This window comes from Trichoderma aggressivum (assembly GCF_033847375.1).
Source record: "Trichoderma aggressivum f. europaeum strain CBS 100526 chromosome Unknown scaffold_001, whole genome shotgun sequence".
Classification (NCBI taxonomy): Eukaryota; Fungi; Ascomycota; class Sordariomycetes; order Hypocreales; family Hypocreaceae; genus Trichoderma; species Trichoderma aggressivum.
Window position 1 is genome coordinate 1418883 of NW_026946367.1, and position 24414 is coordinate 1443296.

Sequence of the window (24414 nt, forward strand, 5' to 3'; positions counted from 1 at the left end):
CCCTTCCCTCTTTTCCAATTCTTTGCTTCACTCAATTTTTTTTTCTTTTTCCAAATCCGTTAGTGGTGGAACAGACGCGTGTTCTGCTGGACAAAGGTTACGCCCAGCTTCTCGGCCGTCTCAAAGACGGCGCCGTCGTTTTGGCTGCCGCTGGGGGCGGCGATGTACTTGACGCCTGAGCGAGCAGCTCGGAAGACGTTGTCGATGAAAGGGAACTGCAGCATGGCCTTGGTTAGCCTCGTGACCGTGAAGAAGAAGGAAGATTAAGGGTTTTTTTGGTAGTATTGTTGCAACATGGTAAAGGGGGTAAACTTACAAAGGCGTCACTGGAGACGCAGACGTTGCTGAGCTGCTTCATCCAAGCCTCGCGCTCCTCAGGGGTAAAGGGAGGGGGGACCTGCTCGAAAACAGCCTCGAAAGCCTCCCTCTCGGCGCCATCCTTGGGGAGCTGGCCGCTGACGAGAAGGTCGATGGCGTTGCTCTTGTCGGGTCGCTTAGTGCCCTTCTTCCACTTGATCCCGAGGACACGCTCGTGGAAGCGCATCCACCAGTTGTCGGCCTTGTCACCCGCCAGACGGGTGCAGTGGATGCGGGACTGCTGGCCGGCGCCGAGGCCAATGACCTGGCCGTTGGCGGCGTAGCAGACGGAGTTGCTCTGGGTGTATTTAAGGGTGATGGTGGCAACGGTGAGATCGCGGGTGGCATTCTCGGGGAGGGCGCCAGCATCCTTGGGAGTGATGATGGTAGTGAAGGACTTGGGAGAGATCTCGGCGTCGTTGCGGTGCTGTTGGAGGGTGACGCCGTAGACGGTGCGGGTCTCGATGGGGCCGGGAGTGTAGTCGGGATCGATCTGGAGGACAAGGTACTTGCCTCCCTTCTTCTTCCGGAGGATCTCCAGCGCGGCATCCTCGTAGCCGGGGGCAATGACACCATCGGAGACCTCCTTGGATATGATGCTGGCGGTGGGAACGTCGACAACGTCGCTCAGGGCGATGACATCGCCGAAGCTGCTCATACGGTCGGCACCACGAGCACGAGCATAAGCCTGGGCAAGGGGCGAGCTGTCGATGCCCTCAATGTCATTGACAAAGTAGACCTTCTTCTCCTCGGGAGTGAGGGGCAATCCGATGGCGGCGCCAGCAGGAGAGACATGCTTAAAGCTGGCAGCAGCGGGCTTGCCGAGTGCCTCCTTGAGCTCCTTGACGAGGGGCCAGGCGTTGAGGGAGTCGAGGAGGTTGATATATCCGGGAGAGCCGCTCAGGACCCTGAAGGGAAGCTGCTGGTTGGCAGTATAAGCCGAAGCGGGCTTCTGGTGGGGGTTGGCACCGTATCGGAGGGCCATGTGCTGGTCTCCCGAGCCGGCGTACTCCTTGCGGAAGAACTCTGAGATGGCGGCATCATAGTCGGCAGTGTGCTCAAAGGCCTTGAGAGCATAGCGGTTGCGGCTAGTCTCACTGATCTCGCCCTTCTCCAGCTCGCTCAAGAAGCCGGCGTAGTCGTTGGGGTCGCTGAGGATGGTGACCCTCTTGTGGTTCTTGGCAGCAGCGCGGATGAGCGTCACGCCGCCAATATCAATCTCCTCGACGGCCTCGGGGATGCTGACGTTGACCTTGGCAACAGTATCCTTGAAGGGGTACAGGTTGCAGATGACGTAGTCAACCTTGTTGATGTTCTGGTCTGCAAGGTCCTTCTCGTCGGATTCGAGGTTGCGGGCGAGAATACCAGCGTGGACAGCAGGGTGCAGAGTCTTGACACGGCCAGCAAGCATCTCTGGCGCCTTGGTGATGGCGCTGACGTCCCTACACGCCGTGGCGCATTAGTTTTCTTGTCTCTTGTCTGGCCTTCGACATCTTCCTCCCGGTCGCGTGTCCATAGTCTCAACCGCAATTGACGGCTCTTTCTTTTCTTTTTCCATTTTCATACCCAGCATGAGAATTAGGATGATTCATACTCAACAGGAAATCCAGACTCGCGGATCATGCGAGCTGTGCCGCCAGATGCCAGGATCCGGACATTCTGCTGGGCGAGACCCTTAGCTAGGTCCAGCAGGCCGGTCTTGTCGTAGACGGAGACGATGGCAATCTTCTGGCTAGACATGATGGCGGGCGACTGTGCTTTTGCACAACTGAGGGGAATATGGGTAAGATGAGTCAAGGCAGAAGAAAAAGAGGAAGTATTTATTTCTCTCTCCTTTAGTCTCTTATACAAAAACCCAAGAGCCGATGTCGTCGGTTGCGGAAGGGAAAGAAAAAAAATGTTTGGCGGGGTAGCAGCGCAGGTCCTGTAGTGGGGTGTTGAGGGGAATGATTTGCGCTTTGGCGTTGTAATAGTGACGACGTAGCGGCTTGATTGGATGCGGCTGGGAGCTGTGAGGCACTTAATTAGAGCAAGAGCAGCAGATAGTGGATTGAGATAGAGGGAGAGGGAAAAAATGAAGAAAAAAAATGAAGAAAAAAAACTGCAAGGGGGCCAACGGAAAGACGGCTCGCACATGTGACAGGAGAAGGATTAGTCGATGGGATGTTTGCACATTTGTTGAGTCTATGAAGGTTTTCTTTTTTTTCTTTGCTTGAAGAGATGTATCATTTATAAGCTACTAGGTATGTTGTATTACTTTATGATCGAATCCATGAAATTTAGTCATATTTTTCACCCTGAATCATTAGTTTTTGAACGCAATGTTGGGAAAGCTTTTTCATCTTACCTAGCCGCTTTGACAATTGCGTGGTTTGTTTCTCAGCGCTAAAAGCTCCCCTTTGGTGCAGGAGAATCGAACGTATGTGGTCCCTTGGAAGCTATTTTGGGATGTGTTAACATGAGGCCAGTGATATGACAAGTTTATAAAAGTAATAGCTGGCGTGCTTCGGGCTTGTTTATTGATATCAATATCTTGTCCAATTCAAAATCAACAACCTCTGAACATAATATAGACACCGAGAACACAACACTAGGCACTCCATCTTGAACCGAGCAACTTCCGTTAAGAGTCACGACTTTTAGGCTAACACATCATCACTTTCTGGCACGTCACCACCGGGACCGAAGGATGTATTCTTCGAAATCAGTCGAATTAGAGCCTGAACACCGCTTGTGCCTCCAGTAATTTTGATCGTGACCTCATTTTTTTGTTGGTATAGACTGCCGTCCTAGCAAGCCCATCCGGGACGCCTCCCGTCCCAGACCGAGGCCCAAACCGGGAAATAAGTACAAGTCAGACCGGATTTCCCCTGAGCCATGCGATGCAATTCGAGCCCTTTTGTTCAAGTGGAAAAAGCATGCTGCGCCTCAATGCCCCATTCTACCCTGACGTCCCTTCGCAATCCAAAGCAAAATTAAAATATTTAGGCCTGTGATGGTGCAAGTTAGCAAAGGTTTCTCGAGAATCCTCCCATAGTCCCTCCTGTCCGTACAGGAGCCATGTTCATGTTCATGTGCTCCGGACAACTCTCAAGACGGTCGTACCTTGATGGCGAACTTGCGCTGGGGGAAGTGAGTGTTGCGCTTCTTGGTCTTCTCCAGAACACGGGCCTTGTCCTCAGGTGATAATCGGCGGCGGATGGCACGGGTCTGCTTGGGGCGGAGGTCGAGAGGCAGGTACTTGGCCTTCTTGTAGAAGAGGCGGAGCTGGTTGCGCTGAGTGGCGTTGGTGACGGTCAAGACACGAGCGATGGACTTTCGCAGGTCGTGGCTGTAATTGGAGGCGTTAGTCGCAACAATTCATTCGTGGCTCGCGGTTGTGTGTAATCGAATGGAAAGGGTCCGTCAATCCTTACATCTTGTTCAGCTTGGAGCCGGAGGAGGCAACCTTCTGGATGCGGAGCTGGCCGAGTTCAGCCTTGAGCTCAGAGAGCTGCTTGGCCAACTCCTCCTTGTTCTTGCCCCAGAGCTGGGCAGTCTTGACTTTTCCCGACGACTAACACACAAAAGAATCAGCAACCCTGTTTCCCTGACGCATTATATAAAATTGCAAGAGCGAAGCGTTGACGGCGAGATGACGAGCGATTGGGGATATTTCGACGACTTCGTTGGGTGTAATATCTCGGGACGACATCGCAGTAAAATTCGACATCGGGGGGGTTAAGAGGCTGGCATAAAGGGAGACGTGGTCTTGGGGCCTAAAGAGGACATGTCCATCGCTTGGAGCAGCGACCGTATCTACTCACCATCTTGAGAGTCTGATGTGATTTGCGAGAGTTGCGTTAGTAAAAGTCTTCCTCGACCGTGACCCGTCCGTTTGTCGCGATGGCTCGTAACTCTCAAAAGAATTTAGTCGAGGGTTTGCCGAGTCGGTGAAAAATTGCCCTAGGGTTTGGCTGAGAATGCACCAGATTGAAAGACACTGTAATTTTTCATTGGTCAAAGAATTGTGGGGCACTAGTGGGTAGCGAAAGCTCATCACGTGCATGGTCCCGTGTCAAGTGTCTTCGCACTAGCGCGGGCGGTGGGAAATTCTGCCTCCTCCTTCAAGACGGAGACGGCGCCAGACAATGCCGTGGCTCGGGCGTTGTCCCATATCGTCATCAGAAGCACCCTGAACTCGAACTTGTCGCCCAGATTGGAAGCCATGGCCACACCAGGAAGCGGAGGCTGGGCTCAGCTACGCCAGCAAGCACGATCATTGGAGAATCAGGTGAGAGGATTAGTTTCATGTATTGTATTTTGACTTGCGAGCTGGCCTACTGACGATGCCGCGGCTTGCTAGACGGAGAGTCTGTTTCATACCTATTCCCAATTCTCGACTGGATCCAATATCCCACCTAAGCCATCAGCGGAGGAGCGTGACGTAGAAGCAAGATTGGAGGATGTACTAGACAAGGTACGTTCACCGACTCGGGTAATGGCAGAGTAGTGCGAGCTCTGGCAGCTAAACAAGCAACTGCAGCGCGACAATGTCATCGCCCAACTCGCCCGACTCCTGGATTCGGAAGCATCCCTCAACACATCCGCGCTCAAGCAAAACAACCTATCCCTGCTCCGGGAGAAGCTTTCCTCTCACCGCCGCGACCTGGCCCGTCTCAAGTCCACACTGCAGCAAGCTCGCAATCGCGCCAACCTCCTAAGTAACGTGCAGTCCGATATTGACGAGTACCGCGCGAACAACCCGGAAGCTGCCGAGGCCGATTACATGCTGGACGAGCGCAATCGCATCGACAGGAGTAACGATGCGACAGATAGCGTCCTCAGCCAGGCATATGCCATCAACGAAAGCTTTCTAATTCAGAGGGAGACCTTGGCGAGCATCAACCGGAGAATAACCATGGCTGCGAGCAAAGTGCCAGGCATCAACTCAATAATTGGACGTATAAGTACCAGGAAGAGGAGAGATGGAATCATCATGGGAACTTTTATCGCGATGTGCTTCATTGTCTTCTTTTGGTTCAGGTAAAGGGACCATGATACATTCACCGGTGCTGCACATGTCGTTTGGCGTTAAGGGGGGGTATATCAGCGGTTCTTGTCTACTTGTACAATATGGCAGGATCCATAAAACATATCTAATCTCTTTGTGGTTTTTAATAATACAGGCGCAGGATTTTAAGAGAGATGTCAAACCTCTAGTCCGAACCCTTTGCTTTTTCCAGGTGAGGCTTGCCAGGCAGCTTCTCTCGCGCGGTTGCGGGCAGTAGAGCCTCCTTCTTAATATCATCAACAAGCTTTCCCAGCCCCTTGGCCAGACTCTCCAACTCATCCGGGTGACCTGACCCGCTTCCAGCCCATCGTATCCTGCAGTGGTGATCAACCAGATACGTGTAGCCGACCTTGCTGTTGAGCAGGCCTATTGATTCTCGGATCTCATCGGTAATGCCCCTCTGCACGAGAAAGTACTTGTCCCAATTCTTCTCTCCAAGCCTCTTGCGCAGCGACCCCATGAAAAGCTTCACCAGGAAAGCCTTGCCATTGTTATCCTCGTAATTGACTCTGACGAGCTGTGCTGCATCGCCACTGGACTCGAGCACCTGGTGGAGTAGCGGGTTGGCTTCCTTGGATATAAAGCTTTCGACCTGTCGCTCAGCCCACTGGCTGCTGAAGATGGACACGACAGATGCTCTACCGGAGAGGAGCGGGGTGGTATCGCGAGGAGACTTATCGTTCTTGACGAGTGTTTGGCCGTAGAGGTTAGGGAAGAAGAGGGAGAGCTCGGCCTTAAAGAGGCGGGGCGGCGCAATGAAGGATTTGCCCTCGTGGTATTGCAGGTTACCCCAATCGCGGAAGTACGGTCTTGATATCTTGGCAGTCCTGAATCGATCACATCGTTGTTAGCGAACCTTTGAGAACTGCACAACTTTGGTCAGTGCTGGGGCTCTCATACAGCTCCTTGCGCCTCTGCAGATGCTTATCATAGTTGACAAAGTCCTCCTTGCGCTGCTGCATCGAGCGGCTGTCAATGCCCGTGTTCTCGCCCGGCAGAGGAGGCAGCGCCATTCCAATCGGCCGGGGCAGCGGCTTTGGCGTGAAGGCGCCCTCGACTCGTTTCCCGTAGCTTCGCGGCGCCTCAATCGGCGTTCCGGCGACGGTCGCCTTGGGGTCCATCGAGGCGCCCGCGGCCGGCTTCTCTGTCCTTGCGGCCAGCGCTGCGGAGGCGGTAAATGCGCGCCATTGGCAGCGACTGCACGAGGCGGCAGCAGATCTTGTACTTGAAAGGAGGAGGCCGCCGAGGGCCAGCTCCAGCGTCCGTGGCGATGGCATGGCCGCCTAGAAAGAGAGTGACAGTCCCTTGTCGCGAATAACGCCCGAAAAATTTTGGCCTCGCAGCTGTAGAGCTCCATCCACTTTACGGCCCCGGAGGCACTGCATGTGGCTTTACGGCTCCCGGGGGTCCCAATCGGCAGCGCTAGAAGTTACAGTGGCTCCAAGCACTGCTAGGCGCAAAAGCAGCTTAGCGCCCACGCTTTTTCGCTTGAGCAAAACTCCCCCAGCTGCTGCTAATCCAGAGACCCGGAGCCATCAAACAGTCAGCACCCCAGATTCGGCTATCCGCGGGGGCTTTCAACAGCGTCAACCGCAATGCCGACTGAAGCCACGGCTGGCCTGGAGTATCCCGGTTTAGAGTCGGCGAAAGCAAGCGATTCTCCCCTTGTTTAAAACTCAACATCCTCTCCTCTCGGCCCTGCAACCACCGTGCCGCTCAATTGGACCATCCAGACATCATGTTTCTGCAGCGAGGATCAAGAGTGCTGAGACGGCAATGGGGGGCTTCCAAGGCCATGGGCAAGATGGCCCTGGGAAACACAACGCCTGCGGCCCCGCGGTGGTTCTCGGAGTCGAGGAGGTTATATGCCGTCAAGCCGGTGTTGCTGGCTGACATTGGCGAAGGTGAGTCCTGCATCCCGATTATGGCTGGGCAAGGGCGGCGATGCTGACGTTTGACGGGCAAAGGCATTGTCGAGTGTGAGGTCATCCAGTGGTTCGTCGAGCCCGGCGCGCACGTCGAGGAATTCTCCCCTCTGTGCGAGGTCCAGAGCGACAAGGCGTCTGTAGAAATCACAAGCCGCTTCGCCGGCGTCGTCAAGAAGCTATACTACGAGACGGGCGAGATGGCCAAGGTGGGCAAGCCGTTTGTCGACATTGACATCCAAGGCGGGGCCGAAGCCGACGACGCCGGCGCGCCCAAGGCGGCCGAACCAAGCAAGGACGGAGCCTCATCTTCAACACCAGCACCCGAGCCAAAGCCGCATCAGACCGAAGCCAGCGCGCCGGCACAGGTACAGAGCAGTGAGGCCCCCAAGCCCAAGGGCAAGGCCGCGGCACTGGCGACACCAGCGGTGCGACATCTGTCCAAGGAGCTGAAGATTGACATCCTCGACATCGACGGCACGGGCAAGGATGGCAGGGTCCTGAAAGAGGACATTTACAAGTTTGTGCAGCAGAGGGATGCCAGTGCCAGCGCATCGGCGGCTTCACAGTCCGCATCTACACTACCGGGACAGCAGCTACCACAGGCTCCCAGCGGCGTGCAGACAGAGACCAGAGTCCAGCTCACCAACACGCAGCAGCAAATGTTCAAGACCATGACGCGGTCACTCAACATCCCCCATTTCCTCTACTCGGACGAGGTCGACTTCACAGACCTCGTCCACCTCCGCTCTCGCCTCAACAAGGTCCTCTCCCAGACGCCGGCCGCCCCTGGCCAGGTCACCAAGCTCTCCTACCTCCCTTTCATCATCAAGGCCGTCTCCATGGCGCTGTACCAGTTCCCCATCCTCAACTCACGGGTCGACATTGATCCCGCCACCAACAAGCCCTCCCTCATCATGCGCTCACAGCACAATATCGGCGTAGCCATGGACACCCCCTCGGGCCTGCTCGTGCCCGTCATCAAGGACGTCGGCTCCCTCAACATCCTGTCCATCGCCGCCGAGCTCACGCGCCTGCAGGGCCTCGCCGTCCAGGGCAAGCTCACGCCCGCCGACTTCTCAGGCGGCACCATCACCGTCTCCAACATTGGCAACATTGGCGGCACGTACCTCAGCCCCGTCATCGTCGAGCGCGAGGTGGCCATCTTGGGCATCGGCCGCATGCGCACCGTCCCGGCCTTTGACGAAAACGACAACGTAGTCAAGAAGCACGTGTGCAACTTCTCATGGAGCGCCGATCACCGTGTCGTCGACGGAGCGACCATGGCTCGGGCCGCTGAAGTGATTCGCCGCGTGGCGGAGGAGCCGGACGTCATGGTCATGCATCTAAGGTAACAAGATTATTTAGAGGAAACATGAATAGAGAGAAACGTGTGTAAAGACCTTAGATTATGGTGATGTGTCATGCTAAGACTGGTTCGCTATTTTTCAAAAATCTTGTTCGATATAAGTTAGTATATAGTATAGTGTCTATTTTCCTTGTTTGGCATACAAAAAGAGAATGTCACTTACACCACCAGCCTACACCTGCGTGGGTTGCAGATCCCGCTTCCCATCTATGTACACCACCCCCCAAAAGAGCATTACAATGCAATACAAAGTAGTACCTACACGACTGCATCCCAAAGAAAATCAAGCCACAAAAAAAAAGCTGCTGCACTTTGAAAAGCCCGGTCCTCGCGTTCGCAGCAAGCCCCAGGAGATGCAACATGACGCCATATGGGCTGCCCGCTTCCCGCTTCCGAACATCTGCATTCCTCCCCCCCCCCGGACACGCATCCCGGCCTGAAACCCTCATCATATGCACAAGATCAAATCAAGAGGGAAAGAAAAAAAGACTCGAAACAAACAAGGAGGCTCTCAGCTGATGCGCCCCCCCGGACCCCGTGACCGGTTTCCCTGCAGGGCTCCGGCGCTGGCTCTCGTCACCCCAGCGGACGGATGACGGGGTGACGGTGACGGGAGCTGCATCCAATACACGAGTGAGAGTGACGGAGCTGCATCTAGACGGATGACGGTGATGGGAGCTGCGTCTAGACGAATGGGAGCTGCATCTAATACACGAGTGAGAGTGACGGGAGCTGCATCTAATAGACGGGGTGACGATGACGGGAGCTGCATCTATGGATTCCTTGCCCTGTATGTACTTCCCGCTTCTGGCTGGGAGCCCAACGCCCCCCCCCCCCCAAAACGACTCCAATGGCCTGGGGCCGCTTCACGCTGCATTAGTCTATTCGGAAGCGCCTCCTCCTCATGCAAGGCGTCCAAAACTTGTGCGGGAGACTTTTTCTCTTTCTCTTCTCTGGGCGTTCATACTCGTATTTCGTACCGAGAACTTGCTATCCCCCTACCCGTAGAGGAACATGAAGTTTGAAGTTGAAACCAAAAGCAGTAGTACGAATAACAAATGGGTAAATCACAAAGCCGCGTTCTCGCTTATCTGTAGCACAATTCCATGTTCTCATTCATTTGTTCGCCTATTATACCGCTCTGTCCACTAGGGAATGATGCTATCCAAGCCATCCCCTCCCCCTTCCCCCCTTTGCCCGCAAAAGGAAAATGAATAAGAAAAAAAAAACACGCACAGCTGTATAATAATCCTCCTTGTGCGACCCAGCCGCTGCTGATTGTCAGATAATTTCATGCCCAACTTCGTCCAACAGCCTTTCCCCGTTGCCGGCTGACCGAGCTGTTTAGTCTTGGCTCGGTTGAGTCCCAACTCCACATCCGATGAACCAGTAATCCCTGCGCCAACATGAAAATGCCCAAAGCCAAAAAAAAGAAAAAAAGAAAGAAAAAAAAGAAAGAAATTATGCAGAAAAAAAAATTGGTGCCATTGCTGGCCCGTCCTCCAGAGTCCGCAGCTGATGTACTAAAGCAAATCTAAACCGAGTGAAAAAAAAAACCAGAAAAGAAAAGAAAACAAGAAGTCATATTGCTCCGATGTCGCATATCCGCATAACCGCCAGAGGTCATGATTTTTTCAGGAACAAAGATAGGAAAACAAAATCCGATATAACGGGCAGAGAGGCCCGGATGCTGAGGTGTTGTTCGACGGCGGGCCTCTGGGTCCGTTAACAAGGCCCGTCATTGTAAAACGATGACACTCTATTGGCTGTTGTGGTCGCTTTCCATGGTCTTGATGGCCCTGGCCAGAGCATCCTCCTGCACCTCGGCCAGGGTTCGGCTTACATCGATGGTGATGACATCTGTTTCGTTTTGAGAAGGTCGCTCCAGGATATCAAACTGGCTGTGCACCATGTTGGCGCCCATGTAGTGGTTCTGGCGCTGGGTGACACGCTGCAGCAGCAGCTCCTCCGAGGCATCGAGGTAGATGAAGTGGATGAGCAGGCGGTGGTCGTAGTACGCAGCAACGCGGATGACGTCTCGGTATTTCCGCTTCAGGGCAGAGCAGGTCATGACGACGCCCATCTGGCCCTCGCTGATGAGGCGCATGGACTCATCGCGAAGGGCCGTCAGCCAGTCCCAGCGGTCCGCATCGGTCAGAGGAATCCCGTTCCTCATCTTGTCGACATTGGCCGGGGTGTGAAACTGCCAGCATGGTTAGCACCGCCTGTCAGCGTCGTCGTGCAGGAACAATTGTCAGCATCACGATGCCGGGAGGGCAAAATGCGTACCGAGTCGCCTTCAATGTAAGGCATGTTGAGGGCGTTTGCCATGTACTCGGCAACGCTGCTCTTGCCACATCCGGCAGGGCCAGTGACGAGCCAGATGTGCGTGTGTTCGCCGGCCTGTCCGGCAATGTCGACCGGAGTCTCCGTCTTGAGAGATGTGCTGGTGGCGGTGGTCTGGATAGATGGCAGGGCAGCTGCAGATGGTGATTTTTGTCCCTGGGGAACTGTATATGTGGTATCGATGGACATCATCGTGGCGAGTACAAGTTATGAATCTGCCTCTTAGAAAAGCTGAAGGATAAAAGAATAGAATGGCAATTCCGGTCTAAAAGGCAAAAAGGCTGTGTGCGTGAGCCGACTGAGATGAGTAGAGATGGCCGAGATGGTTTATAGATAGAGTTTGACCAAGGAGACAAACAACACGGCGAGTTGGATGTTGGATGTTTGCGGAAGCCCTAGTTGGTGCAGCCTAGAGTCTTGAACGGGCTAAAGGCAGATGACAGATGAATGATGTGGTGGGTGGAAGAGAGCGAGCACTTGTAAGTACAAAAGCAATAACCGAACGTACGAAACTTTTATGGATAAGAGAAATCTTGACGGAGAGAGCTTCGTCCAAGGCTGGCCCCGAGGAGGCGAGCAGCTAGCTATTAATACTACTAGGGGCTGCTCCGTAAAAGAAGCAGCCCAGTGCTTGGATGTACGTACTGCCGGATGGATCCAGGTCTGGTAATCTCATACAACAAGGCAGCCCCTTGGTCCTCAGACAACAAGTCAAGGCAATGGTGAGTCGGTATTATGGGGTACACCGGGACCGGCAGGACAAGTACAAGTCCGGGTACAGGCACAGGTACAGGTACAACGACACGAGGGAAAAGGGAGGGCAAGGAACATGGGAAATGGCCGGGAGGGGAGCCAGACCAGAGCCCAAACCGCAGCGCCGGTTTTCTGGTGGGCGTGAGGAAAAAAAAAAGTCTCTTCCCAACGGTGACACAATACTGGGGTCATTACGAGCGCCGGCCTCGAGACTCTGGGGAGGGGAGTGGGCTCCCCTAGATTCCTAAATTACCGGCTGGGCCAGTCGGGCTGGAACCAGGGCCCTTCTAGCTGTTTAGCCCAGAGTGCCGGCGACTCGGCTCGGCGCTCGAACACGTCGGGGGCTCCCCGTGCCATGCCAGTGTTCTCCCCCCTGCCCCCTTTGCTTTTTGCTTCCATTTGTTCTTCCTTTTTTCTAGACGCTACCATGGGTTCCCCTGCCGGCCAGTCATGCGAGCAGGTGAGATCAAGGGGGGCGTGTGCCGATGGTCGGGGGGGGAAGCAGAGCAAGCAGAGGCGCGGGATGACGTCGATGTAGTATTCTGGTAAGCAGTCTATTGAGGCGAGGTGACTAACACGAGTATTCGGAATTGTATGTCGTCGAGGGAGGGCAAGAAAAGACAAAGAAGCCGGCAAATGGGTAGGAAGGGAAGGGAACTGGTAGCGCATCCTCAATGCGGCATTGGAGGGCGAGACGTGCCCCTTTGGCGTCCCGCAAAAGAAAAGCTGGCTGAAAACTTGCTGCAAGGAGGCATCAAGCTCCACTAAGCTGGGCGCCAAAAAGATGGAGTGGGAAGAAAAAAAAGGAAGGGAAAAAAAATAAAAGAAAATTTTTTGGAGCGTCGGCTATTGCACTGACGTCTGTGGAACTTGTCATTTGCCGACGATTTTGGGTGGTACAAAGTACGGGCCCGCCTGCGTCAGATCACGCTTCTGCCTTGGGAGGCAGTCTGCATCCCAAAGTAGCATGTACTTGCCCGGGAGGGAGCCGGAGGGCATACCCGCGTGGCATGTACTACAATGATGCAACTCGAAGTCGTGCTCTCATTTCATCGTTTCATGTTTCCATATCTGCCTTGCTAGGTTCCTCAAAGAGATGCTCAGCTACTGCATATATCCAATTGTAAACCTCCAGCAACACATAAGGCAGTGGAGGGTTATATAGAGGTGCTATGATTCTCGGCAAATGACCTCACGCAGGCCATAAGAAGTTTAATCTCCCAGTGCCAGCTGAATATCTGGCCAGGTAAAGCACCATTGATCCATTTGAATGCATCTGGCTGTGGCACACGCTGGAGAGCCACCCGTCAAGTTTTAGTGACCACCAAGGCACTAGCTCGCCAGTCCAGTGAGCACTACAGTACCAACCGCAGTCCGGGGAAGCACCCATTGGATTTGGCTCCAGCCCAACGTGCAAAACGTTGAGGTGAGGTCGGAATGACAGTCCATTCTTTCAACTGGCACTAGCAGATAGCTCTACACCATTGTTTCAAGTTTGTCAATACTGGAATGATTTTCATCTTGCTACGCCTCCACGACATGAAGGCATTCACAAACGGTTCTGCCGGCCAAGACGGGAATATCTGCGAGTTGCATCTATCCGTACCTGGAGACAAAGTGCCTGCTACTATACCTGGTGCTCGTATACACGAGTACACCACGCATGTACGGAGTACCCGTACAAGCCTGTGTTGCTTTGTTTCGTACATGCTACATACACACACCTAGTCGGGCCAGGCTGTCGATCCATTTGGGCCGCGTGCCGACGGGGATGATGTCTTTTTGCTGCCAATCTCGTCTCTTAAAAAGAACCATGCTGCGTGATGCGCAACACCTGGCCTGGCTGCGGCTCGCATGCCGCACTCCCAGTCCCAGTCCCAGCCCGCGGCTCCAGTTGCCCATCGACACTATCCGTGTCACACCGACTCAGACCTGCTCCCTTGCAGGACGGTGCTGTGCGACTCAGCAGTTTCGCTTGAGCTTGAGCGACGCCGGTGATGCCACCCACACGACGATGGTCAGGCTATCGGATGCGGCAAGCTGCAGCACGGAATATACTGTACTCGTGGGCATGTACCTGTACTCCATGTACGAGTGCTACCAGGTAGAACGTTGCTGGAGATGATGCAAGCAAGGACAGGCACCGCTCCCATGCATGCACTTATTCTGGCCGGCTTTGCCCAAGGTTGCACTACTCTCGGTATCGACGGAGTCCCAGAGTATCGGGTCGAGCCGCCCTACTATAAGATTTACATGGACAGCTGTTTGCGCAGTATCGTACCGTAGGAGTACTCCGAAAAGCCACGGACGGGAATGGCCTTGCACTTTGGTGGACCGTCAAGCTCGCCAAGGCCGGGGACTCAAAATGCGTGTTCCTCCTAAAGCGTCGAGTAATGATCCCGGCCAACAATGCTACCTCGCAGGTAGGGATGGCTGTGACAATCACATCTGCGATAAGTGATAGGCAGCACACAAGGGGGAGGGAAAAAGAAAATAAGACAAAATAAGACGGGAATCACAATATTGGCCATGTGACTCGGACCAGCTTGCTTGGACCTCTGCAACTATAACCGGAGTGAGAAGTGGTGCGTCTGGGCCGCTCTCAGACTCGAAAAGCGTTGGGTCCGTCTATTGCCGCGGAAGCCAGACGGTGCTCCCGCCGAGGCCGCTGTTTCTGCTCTGATGAAGTGCTCGGGGAGACGTCAAGTTGCATCCGGGCAAGACAAGCGGCGGCCTAGCCTAGGTAGGTCTCAAGGTGTTTCGATCCATCTCAGCCCCATCATCGGGGAGTGGAGAGGGAATCGGCCGACTATTGCCCGTCTGTTTTTCGTCCCCCCAAGTAGTAGCCTTTCTCTTTTGGTGGAAAGACGTGGGGGTCACAAGCCTCCCAGCTGACTCGAAGAAACCCAGAGGGGATTGCATATCCCAATGCGATGAAGAAGTTGAAGCTGAAGGAAGATCAGATGGTTTCGGTTACCTAACTGAGTAACTCTAGGTGTAAGCGATCCTTTCAATAGCCGCAAGGGGGGGTGTCGGCATGGATCAATGGATACGAAAAGAACCCATGCAACGATGGATGTGCAGAACGGAGTATTAGACGCATGAGTATGCAATGCAAAGCAGCCGTACATCAGCCGTTGGGTAGCTGTGCTTCTATGGCGCATCAGAAAAATTTTCCTCGCTGCGTTGCGTCAGTGCGAGCATTGGATCATCTCTGAGCTCAGTCCAGCGTCGTTGATTTCCGAATATTTGATCAAATATTCTTCTGGAAAATTGGGCTCCACCAATCGAGTTACACTAGGCGCAGGTCTCAGGGGGGAGACGAGCTATAGTACCTCTCCTCGGACTGATTCTTGGACGGGGACATGCGCATTTGCCTAGCTTATACTGACAACGCGAATTGAAGCTGGTTGGAAAACTACCGGCATGCTCTTCCGCAGATTTTAAGGTAGCTGCGGACTAAAGCCCTCCTAGTGCCAACAATCTAGGCGTTTAGGCGGTTTGTTTCCCAACTTTCAGGAACAGCTGTGAAGCAATTGAAGCGCGGAATACAGTATATGATATTGCCATGTTACCAATTGCTTGGTGATGACGCCACTAGCAGTTTCACATACAGAAAAGAAGGAGATGAAGCCGTGTTGCCGTCGCAATTGACTGTTGTCAGCAGCTATTGGTGAGGTTTCAGATAGAGTTGACAAAAGTCAAATTGTATGCGTAAAGGGTTGGTTGATTGGTAGCTGCAAAGTATGGGGAAATGAAGGCCGTTTATCCACACGACCACACTTTGCACCTTTTGACCAGGCTTTTCTGCCTATTGGCTCCTCACATCACGCGGCTTACGTCGATATTTTGCCACTTTCCTGCTCTCCTTTTCTCCTTTTCTGGCCCCTGAATCGTGAGGAGCAATGGTTCAATGCATGTAACGTCTCTGGAAGGGTTCTTTTCTGGACCTGACGTTGGATAGGAAGAATGGTCGTGTGATGTATTGAAATCTTGGCACAGCGTCAATCAATTTACCTGATGCCTTGGTACTTGTGAATACCTGAGCTACCTGCTGGGTGCTAATCAATTCGAATTCACAGGTCCTCGGAAACATACAAAGACACTGCAATATGTAACGGCGTAATAATACTCCTAGGCGTAGCATCATTACCGTACACAATATCTAGCTGTTGAATCACACGCAAACACATCAATTGAACTCTGCCAAGCTCGAGAAACGTAAAAGTTTGCCCAATTGCCATGCCAACTGTCAAAAAGGTCCTCGATCCATCCTTTTCCTCTGCTGCACGTTACCCCTCAACCCCGCCATGCCACCTCGGGTCACTGGGCCGCTCATGTACCCCGCCTGTGGCGCAGGCACAATCCCTCCCTGAACCTATTGTGTAAACCAAAACCAAACCTTGAATCTCTGTATGTCAAAGTTAAGGCTGTTGCATTCCATTAGTATCGATCAATGTTCCTTGCAAGATTGGGGGACATTAGACTACACGTTTCTGGCCAAAGCTCATTGTATCCATCGCCGTTCACATATACATCGGGATATCGCGATACTAGACAGATGAATGTTCATCCTTTCGGAGAATGTCTCGGTTATTCGAGGTGCCACTGCAACGCTCTCTGAGCAAAAGTCCTTTGTAGGCAGACAGCCTTGTGTAAAAACTGCACGCCCAAGCCACAGTGTGCCCTGTGAGTGCACGTCTTGTCCACAGGATGATGTACCCGCCCTAGCTGCTTTAGGCATCTTGTGTGGCTTCACCCAAGAACTTTTGGCAGATTCTGCGTGCCGCCAGAAACCGCCAGCCGCTCAGAGGTTCCTTATAGAGACCTGGCTGCTTAAGCTCCAGCCACGCGGCGTGCTGGTCTGATGTCTTCCCTCTTACTGCCCCTCATCTCGCGCAGGTCGCCAGCAATAAGATTCCAAGCTGCTTCACTGAAGCACCGCTCAATCCTCAGACACAATCTCGCGCCTCGCCTTGCAACTGTCGCCCTCTCCAGGTTTGCCTCAACCACGCCCAACATGAAGCCCGAGGACCTCAAGCACTACCTGGCGGATCAGCCGCCCTCCGTAGTCCGCCTGGAGATTGAGAAGCACTTTGGTCTCTTGACTGACCAGCAGAAGCGATATGCTCACTTTATCAGCAAGTAAGTTGCGTCTCTACACCTTCGCCTTGCTTACCGTAGCAATGATCGTGCCGTGGATATGACTGAGTGCCTGTTATTTACACTTCTTTAGGGCTGCATTCGCCGGTTCCAGGATTGTCCTGCGCCAGCTCTCTCCAGAGTCAGAGCCTATCTTCGACTTGATCATTGCCCTTCACAAGTCGGCCAATGGCGACTGGAATGCACTGGCTCAAAAGGCTGATGTCGAAGAGTCCGAATTGACCCTTTTCCTCGAATATGTGGCCATGTTCCTTGGCAACATGGGCAACTATAAGAGCTTTGGCGATGCCAAATTCATCCCCAGATGCAGTGAAAAGACTGTTTCTGCTCTGGCTGCCACATCCCCTGAAGCACAAAAGTTCTACGATGCCACCAAAGGCGCCATCTTCAGCCATGAGGACCCTGGTTCTATGCATCTTGGATTCCTCGATGCTGGCCACATGACGACCTATTATCCCGACTCTAAGGGTATCACCAAGAGCGAGATTGAAGCTGTCTCGGCCTGGATGGAGGAGAAGAGACTGTTGCCCGAGAACACCAGACTGCGAAAGACCGCGGATGGCTTTGATATTCTCATTGCTTCAGCCGTTACTAGCGTCCCCGCTGACGGAGGCGACATTGGAAAGGAAACTCGATTCGCCGTTGAAAATGGACCCCTCAAGGGCAAGACCATCAGCCTTGTCTATGGCGATTATGCTGAGGAGATGAAGAACATTACTGCCAATATCAAGCAGGCTGCTGCCAACGCGGACAACGAAAATCAGAAGAACATGCACCTGGCATATGCCAAGTCATTCGAGACTGGATCGTTGGAGGCATTCAAGGACAGCCAGCGCTTCTGGATTAAGGATAAGGGTCCTAATGTCGAGTGCAACATCGGCTTTATTGAGACTTATCGTGACCCTGCTGGTGTTCGTGGTGAATGGGAGGGTTTCGCGTCCAGTCAGTATACCCACATACCAACTTTGTCCTTGTACATCGTTACTAATGCTAGTTTACAGTGGTTAACCGTATGTCACTTGTTACAAATGTCGAGTGATACTCGGGATTTTCAGCTAACATAACTAACAGAGGAGCGCACTCGCGCTTTCGGGGAGCTGGTTGAGGCTTCACCTTCTCTCATCCCTCTGCTACCCTGGGGCAAGGAATTTGAGAAGGACAAGTTCCTTTCTCCAGACTTTACTTCTCTGGAAGTGATGACATTTGCAAGTCAGTAATACCATAACTTCTCTGCAGCCACATTACCCTTTTATTGGAGCTAACAATCTTGCTAGACTCTGGCATTCCCGCCGGTATCAACATGTGAGCATCAACTCCTTTCTGTTTGTTTTCGAAATGTCTCTCTTAAGTACTAACATGGCCCAGTCCCAACTACGACGACATCCGACAGACTGAGGGTTTCAAGAACGTGTCCCTCGGGAATGTGCTGAGCGCCAAGGCTCCGAACGAAAAGATCCCCTTCATCCGCCCAGAAGATTTGGCCGTGTTCCAGGCAAACCGCGATGCTGCCTTTGAGGTTCAAGTCGGCCTTCACGAGCTGACTGGTAAGATCCCCTCCCCCCTTCATTTGCTCTTGCAGCCTTGTTAATCATCTATTCAGGCCACGGATGCGGCAAGCTCTTGCAAGAGACCTCTGATGGAGTATACAATTTTGACAAGGAGAATCTCCCTGTTAGCCCGGTCACCCAAAAGCCCATCTCCACCTGGTACAAGCCTGGTCAGACCTGGAGCTCGGTCTTTGGACCCATCGCCGCCTCATATGAGGAATGCCGCGCAGAATTGGTGGCTATGTACCTGAGCTGCGAATTCCCCGTCTTGAAGATCTTTGGATTTGGAGACGGATCAGAAGATATCAACGGCCCTGCTGGAGATGTCCTCTACGCGTCTTACCTCTCCATGGCTCGTGCTGGTCTTGCCTCTCTGGAGATGTGGGATCCCAAGAGCCAGAAATGGGGACAGGCACACAGTCAGGCTCGGTTCTCGATTCTCAAATCTTTCCTCGAAGCCGGTGACGATTTCTGCAAGTTGGATTATACCAAGGATGACCTTTCTGATTTGACCATCAAGCTGGACAGGTCCAAGATTCTCACAGCTGGTCGTGACGGTAAGTCAAAGTGATTCCCCACCAAACTGACCATGACTAAATAACCCGTTTAGCTGTTGCCAAATATCTTCAAAAGCTTCACGTTTATAAGTCAACTGCGGATGTAGAGACTGGTACCGACTTCTACACCCAAATGACCACCGTTGGCTTGGACTTCTGGGGCACCAAGGTCCGCCAGGTGGTCCTCGATAACAAGCAGCCACGCAAGGTCTTCATCCAAGCCAACACTACCCTGGATGAGGCCACTGGCACCGTGTCGATCAAGCACTACGATGCTACGCTCTTAGGAATGATTCAGAGCTGGGCCGACAGAGACTTGTAAGAAGGCGAAATGCATTGATATGACTATCGAAAATAGCGATATGTCTGCGAAATACATTGTAAAAAAACACAACAATATACAGACACCCTCTCAAAAGGTAGAGAGCTATGTTACCACTCAATTCACCTTGTTGATTAACCAACTATGGTGTTATTTCTCTTTACGCCTCAAAATATAGGGCTCACTTATACCAAGTCGTCACCAAAAATGCTTATTCCACATTTGCAATGTATGAAAATAGTATTAATAGGTACGTTGGCGTAGGTATATGTAGTTCTTCATAAGGTACCGTTAGACTCTCTTTCATCGTTCCCTGGGCAGAGTGGCTCTCCATTGAAATTGAGCCTTTCCTCGCCTTCATTTTTTTGCATTGGAACATGGATATGGCAAGTTTGAAAGGTTGTGTCGTTCACAGACGTATTTTGGTTTTTACCAGAAGCCTGGTGGAAGAAAATCATTTATGCTCGTTTTGTTTTTTTGACTGTAAAAACCTGATTACAGACGCCAAGATGTGACCGATGCCGTCGACTTCCAAATGCAATTGGCCAAACCAGCCCATTTCGGAGACCCTTTCCGTTCTACAACCCGCATCTTGACCAACACCCCAGTAAACTCCACCCCGCGCTTTCGTCCTGCCAGAGATTTTGTGTTTGAATCATATTTACCACGCCATCTCGTGGGGCTTGTCACCCTTCCGCAGGCTGAAGGTGCTGGCGAGGTAGCTGGCCAACAGATCCACCTTCTTGATGCTAGCAAGCAGGGCCTTGTCGACGGCCTTCTGGTCGGCAGCACGGCTGCTGTTGATCTCCTTCTTCTGTAATTCAAGCCTCTTGTTAGCAAATCCACGCTTCTCTTGCTTCCTCCTCATCTCCAGCTTTTTTTCTTCTTCTTCTTGAAATTTTCTTGCACATACCTGGGGCTTCTCTCCCTGCTTGAAGAAAGCCTCAGCGGAAGCCTTCTCCTTGGCCTTCTCGGCGGTGAAGTACTTGGGCTGAGAGATCTCCTCGATCTTGGCGGCGTCAAGGCCGGAGATGTCGACCTTGTAGGAGGTGGCGATGACGTATCGGGCGTTGACTCTTCGCAGGGGAACGCCGTTGATCTTGAAGGGACCAGTGACGAGGAGAACACCCTGGTCGAGAGTCTTGAGAAGGACGACACGCTTGCCGCGGAAGCGGCCAGCGAGGAGGATCAGGACGGTACCAGGCTGGAGGGTCTTTCGGGCGGACCAAGATCGGACGGCCTTGCGAACCTATTTGTTGCCAAAGCGTGTCAGCGCGACTTGAATTTCATTTTCCCATGGATGACGATCGGAGCGTCGCAAAAGTAAGGGGGTTTGAAAAAAGGGACCACCAGGTTGCCGGAGTCTGTTCGCAATTTGGGAGGGCGTCGTGTTTGTCGGTGTTAGGATATTGGATATACATGTTGTGGTCATTCCCAAAGGAAATTTGAAGAAAAGAAAATTGACCAAGCGCCGAATCTCCAAAGCGCTGCCAACCCGCATCCCGGCGTTCCCAAGCAACCCAAAAAATTGTTCCCTTTCATCCCAATCGCCGTGTCGTTCCCAAATTGCGAATGCAGACATCTGTACACAGGGGCTTTCTCTTTAATTGCGACGCATGACCAGACACACTCACCTTCTTCGGCTGGCTCTCGTCGTCGGCAGGGTACCACTTCTTCGCCTGGTCCGCGGAGGCGGGAACCTCCCGGGTCGACTTCCCGAACTGCTTGGTCGTGGGCTTGGCCGACATATTGACTCTCTCGGGGTGTCTGATATGTGGGTGTGGAGAGGATGAGGAAGACACGTTCGTGATGTTCACCCGAACGGAAATGTTGGATTTCTTTGTGAGCGCCGCTAGCGAGTTTGTGGGAAGCAAAATGTGAACCCTCAGGCACTAAACCGCTTACGGCGCCCATCCGTAGCAGCCATTCCCGCTTGCTGGTGGGACATGGGGCTCAACACACGTGATGATAAGATAGGCGCTAGTGGCTGGGCCGATGGCGGCCGAAGATGCTCGAACGTGCTGTCGAGATCGTGAAGCTACGATAAGAGCTTCGGCTTTTTAGGATAAGAGGGAGGCAATGCCACTGGCGATGCGCTCTTGCTTGCTTCTTCTTGCAAATATCTCTTTCGATTCTCTTTCGATTCTGGTTACATATTTTTATTTCATCACCAATTCTTCTTCATTTTAGCCGCCACAATGCAAGCCAGGCGACAGTTGTTGTCCTCGGCCCAGCGCATTGCTGGTGCCTCTAACAGGCTCACAAGACCAGCTATTGCACGATCAGCCATTAGGCCTCTGCTCTTAGGGACCTCATCATCACGACTTGCTCCGGCCTTATTAGTAAGAACATATGCCAATGGACGTCCACACCCACCAGGAGGAACCCATCGAATGAACATGGGAGGCGGCGAACCCGAGAAGCCTGCACTGGAACAATTTGGCATTGATTTGACAGCCAAAGCTCGGGATGGTAAGCTGGACCCTGTAATTGGGAGAGATGCCGAGATTCAGCGTACGATTCAAATCCTATCACGGCGGACCAAAAACAACCCGGTTCTCATCGGAAATGCCGGAACCGGCAAGACGGCCATCCTGGAGGGATTAGCATTGCGCATCGTGCGGGGTGATGTTCCGGAGAGCGTCAAAAACAAGAGAGTCATCTCGCTGGATCTAGGTTCGCTGATTGCCGGAGCCAAGTTCCGAGGCGACTTTGAAGAGCGCCTGAAGAAGGTGCTGGATGAAGTTCAGAAGGCGGAAGGCCAGGTGATTCTCTTCATTGACGAGTTACATACCCTCCTGGGACTGGGCAAAGCCGAAGGCTCCATTGATGCTTCAAATCTGCTCAAGCCGGCCTTGGCCCGTGGTGAATTGCAGTGCTGCGGCGCAACTACCCTCGCCGAATATCGTGTTATTGAAAAGGACGTGGCGCTCGCCAGACGCTTCCAGCCCATCATTGTTAGTGAGCCAACCGTAGAAGACACCATCAGCATCTTGCGAGGTATCAAGGACAAATACGAAGTCCACCATGGTGTCCGAATCACTGACGGTGCTTTGGTGGCTGCGGCTGCCTTGTCCAACCGATACATCACGGATCGATTCCTCCCGGATAAGGCCATCGATTTGATGGACGAGGCCGCAAGCCACCTGAAACTACAACACGAAAGCAAACCCGAGGACATCATGAGGCTGGACCATAAAATCATGACAATTCAGATCGAACTGGAGAGTTTGCGTAAAGAAACAGATGTCGCAAGCAAGGAGCGCAGAGAGAAATTGGAGCAAGATTTAAAGAAGTATTACGACGAAATTTCGGAGCTCAATGCGAGATGGGATAAAGAAAAGTCCGAAATCGAATCAGTCAAGAAAATCCAGGAGGACCTCGACAAGGCCAGATTCGAGCTCGAGCAGGCGCAGAGAGATGGAAACTTTGCTCGAGCCTCGGAGCTCCGATTCGGCGTCATACCCAACCTCGAGCAAAAGTTGCCGTCTGACAAGGAAAGCCAGCAAGAGACTGCCGACGGAACTCTCATCCACGACTCGGTGACAGCCGATGACATTGGCAATGTCGTGTCCCGCATCACCGGCATCCCCGTCTCGAAGCTCACTTCGGGACACATTGAGAAGCTGGTTCACATGGAGGATATTCTACGGGAATCCGTCAAGGGGCAAGAAGATGCCATCAAGGCCGTTTCCAACGCCGTGCGGCTGCAGCGCGCGGGCCTTAGCGGCGACAATCGCCCCCTGGCCTCATTCTTCTTCCTCGGACCGACTGGTGTTGGCAAGACTGAGCTTTGCAAGAAGCTCGCCAACTTCCTCTTCTCGACCGAGTCTGCCGTCGTCCGGTTTGACATGTCCGAGTTCCAGGAGAAGCACACCATCTCTCGACTCATCGGCGCCCCATCCGGCTACGTTGGATACGAAGACGCAGGGCAGCTTACCGAAGCTGTCCGTCGCAAACCTTATGCCGTTCTCTTATTTGACGAATTCGAAAAGGCACACCGCGACATCTCCGCCCTACTTCTCCAGGTCCTTGATGAAGGTTATCTCACCGATGCCCAAGGTCACAAGGTCGATTTCAAAAACACCATCATCGTCCTCACGTCCAACCTAGGAGCAGACATCCTCGTCGGCCAAAACCACCTCCACCCATACAAAGAGGATGCCAACGGCGACATTGACCCATCAGTCCGCCAGGCAGTCATGGACGTAGTCTCATCCGCCTACCCGCCAGAGTTCCTCAACCGCATCGACTCATTCATCATCTTCAAGCGGCTAGCCCTGAGCGCCATCCGCGAAATCGTCGACATCCGCCTCAGGGAGCTTCAGCAGCGTCTAGACGACCGGCGCATCACCCTCTCTATATCAGACGACATCAAGGACTGGCTAGCCGAGCGAGGCTACGACCCCAAGTTTGGAGCCCGTCCTTTGAACAGGCTGATTACAAACGAGATTAGCAACGGACTTGCTGATAAGATCATCAGAGGCCAACTCAAAATGGGAGAAACGGCCCAAGTCAGATTGAAAGATGACAAGGACGGATTGGAAATCGTGAATGTTTCCGAGACGACTTAAAGTGATGATTCGCGTATTTTTCTGCATTTACTGGTAATGTACTATAATTTATTGGCTGGCATTGGAGGAGTTGTCCATGAGAAAAAGAATGTACCATTTGTATACTAGGTCTACAGACTCCTCTCGGAAATTGTAAATTAGTTGATACCCCCCTTTGGATTTAAAACAAAAAATTGATTCCAAATTACTTTTAGGATGCAAACTCCACGTGAAACCCATCAAGATCTTAGCTGAGACCAGTCCTACCTTACCTACATAGGGGTAGTTATTGGTATTCCTATTCCTATATGCATTATTGGGTCTGCGCTCAACCAAGAGCGCCTAGGATTTGACATCCAGTCATTTCATCCAAGGCTCTGGCAGAGTGTGACCTCTTATTAAATCATCCCAAGCTCGAGCTGGCGACTCGAGCAAATCCTCTATAACGTAAAATCTCTATCTTCATAAA

General features: G+C 52.7%; 9 protein-coding genes across 9 annotated transcripts; 4 read left to right on the forward strand and 5 right to left on the reverse strand.

Annotated features, from left to right (window-relative positions):
• Positions 1 to 59: 59 nt before the first annotated feature.
• On the reverse strand, positions 60 to 2097 carry Triagg1_391 (uncharacterized protein; the record flags this gene model as incomplete). Its single annotated transcript, XM_062898909.1, has 3 exons — positions 60 to 215; positions 317 to 1799; positions 1952 to 2097. 3 exons carry the CDS (start codon positions 2095 to 2097, stop codon positions 60 to 62), a joined length of 1785 nt encoding a protein of 594 aa, XP_062760741.1.
• Positions 2098 to 3447: 1350 nt separating this feature from the next.
• Positions 3448 to 4166, reverse strand: Triagg1_392 (uncharacterized protein; the record flags this gene model as incomplete). Its single annotated transcript, XM_062898920.1, has 3 exons — positions 3448 to 3688; positions 3774 to 3913; positions 4164 to 4166. The coding sequence occupies 3 exons, from the start codon at positions 4164 to 4166 to the stop codon at positions 3448 to 3450; spliced, it is 384 nt and encodes a 127-aa protein (XP_062760742.1).
• Positions 4167 to 4564: 398 nt separating this feature from the next.
• Triagg1_393 (uncharacterized protein) lies at positions 4565 to 5386 on the forward strand (the record flags this gene model as incomplete). The annotated part of the gene is made up of 3 exons (XM_062898931.1): positions 4565 to 4630; positions 4703 to 4816; positions 4883 to 5386. 3 exons carry the CDS (start codon positions 4565 to 4567, stop codon positions 5384 to 5386), a joined length of 684 nt encoding a protein of 227 aa, XP_062760743.1.
• Positions 5387 to 5555: 169 nt separating this feature from the next.
• Positions 5556 to 6687, reverse strand: Triagg1_394 (uncharacterized protein; the record flags this gene model as incomplete). The annotated part of the gene is made up of 2 exons (XM_062898942.1): positions 5556 to 6237; positions 6311 to 6687. 2 exons carry the CDS (start codon positions 6685 to 6687, stop codon positions 5556 to 5558), a joined length of 1059 nt encoding a protein of 352 aa, XP_062760744.1.
• A 461-nt stretch (positions 6688 to 7148) lies between these two features.
• Triagg1_395 (uncharacterized protein) lies at positions 7149 to 8690 on the forward strand (the record flags this gene model as incomplete). Its single annotated transcript, XM_062898953.1, has 2 exons — positions 7149 to 7314; positions 7378 to 8690. 2 exons carry the CDS (start codon positions 7149 to 7151, stop codon positions 8688 to 8690), a joined length of 1479 nt encoding a protein of 492 aa, XP_062760745.1.
• A 1773-nt stretch (positions 8691 to 10463) lies between these two features.
• Positions 10464 to 11242, reverse strand: Triagg1_396 (uncharacterized protein; the record flags this gene model as incomplete). The annotated part of the gene is made up of 2 exons (XM_062898964.1): positions 10464 to 10907; positions 10994 to 11242. 2 exons carry the CDS (start codon positions 11240 to 11242, stop codon positions 10464 to 10466), a joined length of 693 nt encoding a protein of 230 aa, XP_062760746.1.
• A 5581-nt stretch (positions 11243 to 16823) lies between these two features.
• On the forward strand, positions 16824 to 19392 carry Triagg1_397 (uncharacterized protein; the record flags this gene model as incomplete). Its single annotated transcript, XM_062898975.1, has 8 exons — positions 16824 to 16948; positions 17040 to 17908; positions 17968 to 17976; positions 18038 to 18175; positions 18241 to 18268; positions 18332 to 18510; positions 18567 to 19070; positions 19124 to 19392. 8 exons carry the CDS (start codon positions 16824 to 16826, stop codon positions 19390 to 19392), a joined length of 2121 nt encoding a protein of 706 aa, XP_062760747.1.
• Positions 19393 to 20053: 661 nt separating this feature from the next.
• Triagg1_398 (uncharacterized protein) lies at positions 20054 to 21340 on the reverse strand (the record flags this gene model as incomplete). The annotated part of the gene is made up of 3 exons (XM_062898986.1): positions 20054 to 20641; positions 21027 to 21244; positions 21298 to 21340. 3 exons carry the CDS (start codon positions 21338 to 21340, stop codon positions 20054 to 20056), a joined length of 849 nt encoding a protein of 282 aa, XP_062760748.1.
• Positions 21341 to 21785: 445 nt separating this feature from the next.
• Triagg1_399 (uncharacterized protein) lies at positions 21786 to 23966 on the forward strand (the record flags this gene model as incomplete). The annotated part of the gene is made up of 1 exon (XM_062898997.1): positions 21786 to 23966. The coding sequence occupies one exon, from the start codon at positions 21786 to 21788 to the stop codon at positions 23964 to 23966; it is 2181 nt and encodes a 726-aa protein (XP_062760749.1).
• Between the last annotated feature and the right edge of the window lie 448 nt (positions 23967 to 24414).